The following is an 8,183-nucleotide window of genomic DNA, read 5'->3' as shown; positions in this document are numbered from 1 at the left end:
AAAAAAATGAATGAATTGAGAGACTGATTGCAACAATTAAAATGTCTTTAGTTTATTTTTCTTAACCTGTAAAGATGTCTTCATATTGGACCGGCGAGATGATCTGAAGGTGTCATTTATGAACTTGCACTAGCTGTCCAGTAGGTGGCAGCACATGGCGTGATAGTCTGAAATATGCAGATTTCAGTCTGATGGAAGCCTTAAAGATGTAATTCTGCACATTTTATTGCATTAGTTATCAAATATTTAAAACATATATAGAACAAAAAAAAACTACAGGTTACAACATATTTTTACAGTTTACATTTATTTTGATTCAGAGGGCTGTGTGCTGTGGTTTTGCCACATTTCAAAATCCCAGTTTGCATCAAACCAGCAAGGCGCCATGATGGACTTTGTTCTGAGGCAGGTTGTTGAGATGCACCATTTCCTTTAAAAAAAAAAAAAAAGTGCTGGTCCTGGAGGAAATGGGAAGGCAGGACAATTAAAGGCACGGATTGGGAGTCTCTCCTTATGTAACACATTCGTCCATTACTTGTAAACAGTCTAGTGTGATATGTTCCACATGCAACGTATCCCATAATGTCATGGAAAAGTCTGATGCAAGTTCCCGCTTCTTTTATTATGAGCGGAAGTAATATAATGAAAAGAAAGTAACACTTAGCAAAAATGAATATTGCTACATAATGTGTGATTATAGAGTGAAACACTCAGGAAATGAACAAAAAACCTTCTGCACATCTGCTGCTGCAGCATTTCTCCTCTTCATCTCCTAACTGTGCTGACAGGAAATGAGCAGAAGAGGTTCTGGCTTAATTAAATTCCTGTTTTGCTGAAAAGACAAAAAAAAAACTGTTGCTGTTTAGAAACAAAACACAACGTAGTTTTGGTTTTTAAATGTTGAAACTTCAACCTGTTAATGCAAAATCGGAACGAGCAGATGTTTAGAAAGTAACAAAAGTGAGGCTGTTTTGGTTCTTTGGAACGGGGAAACGAGACTGCACCGCGTTCAGACAGATTGGTTTCCAGTTCAGCCTTCCTCAGCGAGACGTCGACGTTTTAAATAAAGCAGCCACCTGCTGAACGACTCGGTCTCTGAGCACAGACAGCTGCGAGCCCCACCTCTGCACTGCAGCCCCCATCGCTGCGCACTCCGCCTCCATTGTGTCCCACACGGATGTGACGAGGCTGCCGCTCAGACTCTGGGCCAGCTGACTGAGGCGGGAAAGGAGGGAGAACCCGAGCGACGCGCCTCCGACCGGGTTGGCCCACAACGCCGCCAGCAGCAGCAGCAGCAGGCCCAGCAGAGCTACGGAAGCGGTGGGCTGCAGCTGGCGCCACCGGTCCCAGGCCGCTGTGACGGGCGGCTCTGCCTCTGCTTCGGTCTCTGTCCCGATGCCACCATCACATCTGGTGCAGCAGCGCAGCTTGGGGACCGGCGCCTGCTCCAGGCTGCTGATGGTCACTGCGGGCCAGTTCTGCTGCAGGTAGGCTGCTGCGCGCGGCGTCACCGACAGGTTGATCCCGGAGGGCAGCGGGGTTCTGATGAACTTCTCCACCCGATCTCTGAACTGATGGACTTTCTCCAAAAACACCAGGGGGGAGTCTTCCTCCTCCACAGACGACCCCAGAGACACCAGGTCCAGCTGCTCCTCCTGAGACCAGCCAACCAATTAAAGCAACACAGAACCATTAAAAACAAAAAATAAATTGAAAAGTGGATGATTTGATTTATTATCAGTGCAAAATTTAGATGTTCTGACTCTCTAAACTCTTCTTGGCAGTTCATAGAAATGTGTAACAAGCACTAAAATAAATACATTTCTCATTGCATTTTCCTAATCATTGGCAAAAATTGGCAACATTATTTTTTATTCATTTTCAATTTTTGTCTGAACAATACCGTATTTAAAAATCAGTGTGATTTTTATAGTTTTTTTGATTTTTAATATTTCATGTATTTCAAAGGCCACTTTCAATCATCCATCCATTAATCTAAATTATACGTTGGCAAGTACGGTGGAGGATCTGTGATGCTGAGGGCCATTTTCTCCTTGTTAGAGAGGGCACTCCATCATGATCCATGTGAATAAAAACCCAGAAAACTGAAAATATTCCAAAGATATATGGCTCAAATGAACACTGAAATGATTCATCAAACTTAAATCAACTTTATTTGTTGACCTTCTCCGTCAATCTGCAGACACGAGAGGTCCCAGAGTCTCAATAAATGTACCATTTGTTTAGTTAAGAAAACATTTTAAACGTAGGACTGTTTTCCTGCTATGATCACATTGTGGGTTTGATAAAAGATTCCTTTACTTTAATTGCTAGATGATACAAAAAGTAATTATAATAATAACAAAAATGTCCTCCTACTGACCACAAACTGCATCTCCATCTTCTAGGCCAGTCACCAGAATAAAATTATGCTGGACGATAAATTGTCACAGAAATTATTGTGATAAACGATATTGTTGTTTCCAGGCCATTTTGAAGTGATACGCTGATAATGACATAGTGGAGGTTCGCCTAAACTCTAAATTACTTCACTCTGGCACTTTTATATATCCACACTAAAAAACAATAAAGAAAATTAAAACCCACTTATAACCAAAACCATAAGTAAAATGAATTAGGATGTCTGAACAAAGTTGCGCAACAAACAACATTAACCATCAGAATGAAAATGATCGCGCTCGTAACTTTAATTTGTCATGAAATTAACCGACTGACTGCTCGTTGTGGCAGGGCTTTACCCACCTGGAGCTCCTTGACTCTGTGGATGAGGGGGTCGTAGGTCACGGCCACCTCTGCAGCAGCCTCGCTCAGAGCCTCCAGGTATTCCTGCTTCTTCCTGGCCAGCACCTCCTCTAAAGACACGAAAAACTGGTTGACCTCCTGCCGGTCCTGCCTCAGCAGAGCGTCGCAGCGCGCCTTCTCCTGCTCCAGCTGCTCCCCCAGCTCACACACCTGAAACACGGCGGGACGGCGTTACGGTTTAGCCTCTCTCCCCCACAGACACCCACAGGGCCACTCGAGCCCCCCCGACGCCTCCCACCTGACTCCACTTCTGCTCTGAGAGTCTGGCCAGTAGCAGCGCCGGGGTTGGTTTTTCCCTGACAAAGGCCGCCTGCAGGTCGTCTATGGGGTGACCGTGGTGCTGGCCGACGGTCAGGCACAGGCCGCAGATCAGCTGCCGGTCCTGGACGCAGTACATGTTGAGCGGCTGCCTGCAGTGCTCCTGGCAGGACGGCGCCCGCGGCTCGCTGTCCCTCTGGTACTGAAACGGCAAGGCGCAAAACGGGGTGAAAATTTTTCGTTTTTTTTTTTTTTTTTTTTTTTAGTTTGAACATCTCACCCCGAACGCGTCCTCACCTTCTCGACGATGGCTCGCAGAGACACGTTGGACGGGAGCGCGTCCACGCCGCTCGGCGGCAGCTCCACCACGCTGCGGCAGTGGGGACATTTTATGGGCAGGCGCAGCGGGCGCCAGATGGAGTAGTTGGTGGACACCTGCAGCAGGTTCTCCAAGCAGCTCTTGCAGAAGGTGTGGGAGCACGGCAGGACGCGCGGGTCGGAGAACAGCGAGTAGCACACGGAGCAGGTCAGGTCCTCCTCCAGGCTGTCCATCGCTGGAGGCGGACGGGACGCCACGGGGTCGCACCTGCCGGGAGGAATTCAAGAACTCGATGTGTGATTGGAGGAAAAAGACAAACGTAAAAGGTAAAATCAGTAGAATCTGAGTTTGGGCGCAATTTAAAACACTTGTCATACAAAGCTGACAATCATAATAAAAAGAAGAAAAAAATCAAAATGTGCTGCTTCGTAAAACAACAGTGAGAATGTTGAGTAGGTTTTGGCTCGGTTCTGATTTTTACTGGTAAAATGAAAACAACAAAACAGTGTCACTTCCGTCGCCAAAAGTGATTTTCTTTTTCTTTCGCCTAAATTGCTTGAGCCATTACTTTAGGAAGGTGATGATTTTCAAAATGGCTGACCCTGTAAGCATTTCTCCCTTAACTGCAGTAACCTTTAAAGTTTCTTAACTGGGTTTTAAATGCAGTGTTTTATTATTTTCAATCATAAAAACTTCTGTTTTGGCACATTTACCCTTACTCTGCTTGACTTTTTGAGATTTTCAGGTTTCAAACATGTTTTTTTAGATTTCAGAACATTAACTAGGCTATATTATTTTAATATCTTTCCACACTTTTTACATGTGGTACTGTGCAGAACATTAAGTCATCCTTATGTCTGTAACATTTATAAACTGTCTCATTCTGATATTGCTCAAGGACTTTGGATGCTTCTGTCTCTCACCTGGCCAGATTTAGCAGGTGTGTTTTTTTGTTTTTTTTTTGTTCTTGCTTGTTTGCTGAGCTGCTGAGGGGTTGGGCCCGTGTTGTCGTTACACATACCAGACATCTTCTAGCAACAGAGCAATTTTAAATGGCAGCTACAACGGATGATATGTTATATCAACATTTTAAACAAAGGTCCAGTTTTGAAATTGGCCCATATCCATCCTTTGCAGTGCGTCAGCTGGCTGGCTGACTGAAGACGACTTTACTTTTCATGCATAAACGCTCTTTTTGTTCCTAGAGGGGAAAAAAAGCCCAGGTGGAAACAAAAAGCAAATGACCTTTATGAGGAGGATTTCCTTTGAGCCCAGTAGATATTTAGACAGGGATTTTTTTGTTTTGTTTGTTTGTCTTTGTTTGCTAAGCTGCTCATTGAATCCTTCATTAACCGACCAGTCACAGATGTTGCCAGACATCTTCTAGAACCAACTTTAAATGGGATACTTTCAGGCTTTTCCAGGCATACTTATGGAAATATGTATTATTGTTTTAGCTCAATCTATGAACAACATTAAAAATAGATATAAGGTAGTATTTTAGCTCCAACAAGGTGATTCCCAAAAGGTTATTGGCTAAAAAAAAGAAATTGACATGGGGTCTTTCTGTATGTTCTCCCTATGCATATGTGTGTTTTTGTTTTTTTTTTTCTCCTGGGTACTCTGGATTCCTCACACTGTTCAAAAATATGATTGTTGCCTTAACTGGTCTCTCCAAATCATTAGCTGTGTGTGTCTCTAGGTTGCTTGTAACTTATTGATCCAGGCATTCAGAGATTAGATTACAAAAGAGAAAATTAAATGCAAATGTGCAGCTAAGCCTCACCACATTCACCAGTTTGTTCCTGGGAATATTTGGCTTTAGCAACAAGAAGGCAGCCGAAAACACTTAGCTCATATTACCTCGATCAGTTATGTTGTTTAGTGTCTCCTCTTGTTACGGCCAGCAGCTACAGTGACAATAAAAGGCCCAGTGCCAGCTCCCACCACCCCAAAAACAACACACAACCCAACAAACACCGGACTGATCTGAACAGCTGGCAGGAGTCCAGCTGTGGATAAATCTGCGTTATAAACAAAGCTTTGTTCAACATTAATCGCATTTTCAGGATAGCCTTTACAGCCACATCTTTATTTCTCACAAACCTCCTCTACACCACAGTTTAAAGACATTTACATAAAAGATATTGCTTTCCCCCCCCCCCCTTCTTAACCACACTGTTAATTCCCACCAGTAACCCTTTGCGGATAATTAGAAACACTTCTAATTATCCGCAAAACTGCATACGTTAACTTATTTCAGGTTTGTGATTAGTCAGCTAAATCACCCCGTGGTCTACAGCTTGGTAACGAAATGTGAATAATATAGAAATGTTTTAGGAGAAAACATTCACACTTACCCTATTTTCAGTGGAAAGTATCCACAACTGCTGTTCCTTTCCTCTTCCTTCTCGTGCTGCTTTCATGCACATCTAGTAAACTTGCATTTCCAAAATAGAGAGGTCGTAACACGGAAGCAGCGTTAACATCCAAAACCAGGTAACGTGAGAAAAAAAAAATACTAGCTCACGTATAAAACGTTTCTCAATTTTTCGGAGCGTACTGAAAACAACAAAGGCATCAATTTAGAGGTACATTATGGTGTTCCTTGAATAATATGCTGCGTTTATTTTGCCTCGGAAGTCAGAGCTAATCTTTGTGGCGTTTCGGGTGCGCACCATTGCATTCATCTTCACGATATTCTTTCAATCACAAAACAAATGCAGTCAAGTTGTACAATTCTATGTCATTTGACGGGACACAAACCTTTTAAAACGAGCCGAATTTCAGAATAGCACCTCCCTCCCTCTTGGAACTCGGAACTTCCCATTTTCGATTACATATTGAACGGAGCATACGTTTCCGACCGTGTCCATTTTTTATTTTCGATAATGCGCATGCGGATTAACGGTCAATCGGCCAGTTTAGCCAATCAGGGAGCGTCTCGTCTCGTTTGAAACTGTTTTAGTTGGAAACTAGCGGTGGCACTATTTGGCACTTTGCTATGTGAAGAAGCCTATCCATTAAGAATCTTTACTTGGGTATGCATTATGGAGATAAAAGTCACAACGTATATTAAGAATTTCTACGTCAATTGCATTATTTTCTGAAAACGTTCCCCCCTCCGCAGTTCCCATTTATCATGGTTCCCATTTAGGAACCAGAATAAGTGTGACAAAACGAGCCATGATCAAACTTCAAGTCGAAACATTGACCTGTTCGTGGAACTTGAATAATGTGCAGAATTAATGTCATTAATGTTGTCTTTGGTGCACATGATGCTAGGTACTGAAGGTTCAATGTTCCAAACATATTCTGATTGCAGCAATCAGAATATGGCGGCTGATTACTCAGCCGACATGTGCTCAGATTATGTCACATACCTTACAGTCACAAAGTGACAGTTTTAACAAATATGTAAAAAAAGGTTTTTATATATATACATATAAATTACAATCTACATGTGTAAAATGGCAACGCACACAGGCTCAAACTGTTCCGGAACGAGACTAGTCTAGATTTTTCACAAAGGGAGCACACACACACACCCACACTCAGTCTCTCACTTTGGGTTTCACTATTTATTTTTATGAAGACAACCTGTCCTTTAACCTTCATTTCTCCCTGGGAAAAAAAAAGGTTTTTAGGCTTTCTCCATTCTTTCAGGTCATCATTTTAAGATTTGAAACCACTTTGCTAACAAGGAATGCTGCAAAAAACAAAAACAAAAAAAAAAAATGTACCCCTATGTTCAACAGAAGGTTTATGAGCACAATGTATAATCATTACTACAGTGTTTGAAGTTAACAAAAAACAAAACAAAAAAAAAAAAGAGGTTAAGCTTGTACATTTAGCTTGTAGAAGAGCAAAAAGGGGTAAAGGGAGAGGACTGCAAGGTACTTAAGTTACAGCAAACTTGTTCACGGGTTTATTTATTATTCAGGTAAACCCGCTTTGAACAGCTCCAGTCTGACACATGGGACACCTTTGACCTTTTGAGGAGCGAGGTTAAATCCCCTCTAAGTCAAGCTGAGATACATCAGCAGATTCGTCAACTGCTGCTCCTGAAATAAAGTAATTATATTCTCAAATAGCACTAAAAAGTATAATTAGTTCACTTTAGAAAGACAACAAAGACTGTGGCTGAGTGATGCATAATGTAAAGCGGTCGGCGGCGGGTCAGAGCCCACCAACTCACCCAGGCCTCACTTTGCAGTACATGTGCAAAACCATACAGATTATTTAGTAAATTTGACAATAGTGAGCAGAAAGGAGGGTGGGGCGTGGGGGAAGGGGGTGGGCAAAGGGACACATGTAACATTTAAGCACAGTATTACTCAAAATGAAAATTTCACTGTATTCACAGCCTAAGGAAACTAAAATTACCCTAAAAATAACTGTGCTAGGTACATGCAAGGGTTATGATTCATAATCCTACGAGACGTGACCATCGATTTGTTCTCCCGTGGCGGTGCTCAAAAGCTGTGGCGACAGCACTCCGAAGCGGTGATCTACGCTGCGAAATGAAGAAAAGGTGAGGAGGTTACAGGAGGATCTGGTTGGTTCACGGGTTTCACAGCATCAAGCTCACGTCTGGCGTTCAGGTGGAAGGATGGAATAAGACGGTCATCGTCATTCACCTTTACAGAAAAGCGGTGGAACTAAAAGCTGAAAATTAATTTAAAAAAAAAAAGAAAAGAGGAACACACTGGAGGCAAAAAGAAAAGCCCAAAAGCATCTTAATTCGATGCGCTGCTGCTGCTCCTCCACGCTTCCCAGAAAC

At 42.6% G+C, this 8,183-nt stretch overlaps 1 protein-coding gene across 3 annotated transcripts; it reads right to left on the bottom strand.

Moving 5' to 3' along the window:
• Positions 1-278: 278 nt before the first annotated feature.
• On the bottom strand, positions 279-6,765 carry trim59 (tripartite motif containing 59). Of its 3 annotated transcripts, XM_015041413.1 has the most exons (6): positions 6,167-6,765; positions 5,761-5,840; positions 3,379-3,667; positions 3,062-3,283; positions 2,764-2,973; positions 279-1,655 (listed from the first exon to the last, which is right to left on the bottom strand). In XM_015041413.1, the coding sequence occupies exons 3-6, from the start codon at positions 3,631-3,633 to the stop codon at positions 1,041-1,043; spliced, it is 1,302 nt and encodes a 433-aa protein (XP_014896899.1). In that variant the 5' UTR covers positions 3,634-3,667; positions 5,761-5,840; positions 6,167-6,765; the 3' UTR covers positions 279-1,040. The 3 variants fall into 3 exon arrangements, with proteins under 3 accessions (XP_014896899.1, XP_014896898.1, XP_014896900.1); XM_015041412.1 differs by having other exon boundaries at positions 5,761-6,765; XM_015041414.1 differs by having other exon boundaries at positions 3,379-6,765.
• Positions 6,766-8,183: the final 1,418 nt, after the last annotated feature.

The sequence above is a fragment of the Poecilia latipinna genome, unplaced genomic scaffold (assembly GCF_001443285.1).
Source record: "Poecilia latipinna isolate Pla-1442-1.1 unplaced genomic scaffold, P_latipinna-1.0 Scaffold549, whole genome shotgun sequence".
Taxonomy (NCBI): domain Eukaryota; kingdom Metazoa; phylum Chordata; class Actinopteri; order Cyprinodontiformes; family Poeciliidae; genus Poecilia; species Poecilia latipinna.
The sequence above is the reverse complement of the archived record's forward strand: the minus strand, read 5'-3'. Positions and strand labels throughout refer to the sequence as shown.

Bases quoted from the DNA above. Each gene is read 5' to 3' on its own strand.
- trim59 (XM_015041414.1), bottom strand. From the start codon at position 3,633: ATGGACAGCCTGGAGGAGGACCTGACCTGCTCCGTGTGCTACTCGCTG. The intron at 3,284-3,378 runs GTGAGGACGCGT...TTGCCGTTTCAG, and splicing joins TGCGAGCCATCGTCGAGAAG to TACCAGAGGGACAGCGAGCC. The intron at 1,656-2,763 runs GTGGGTAAAGCC...GGCTGGTCTCAG, and splicing joins ACAGAGTCAAGGAGCTCCAG to GAGGAGCAGCTGGACCTGGT.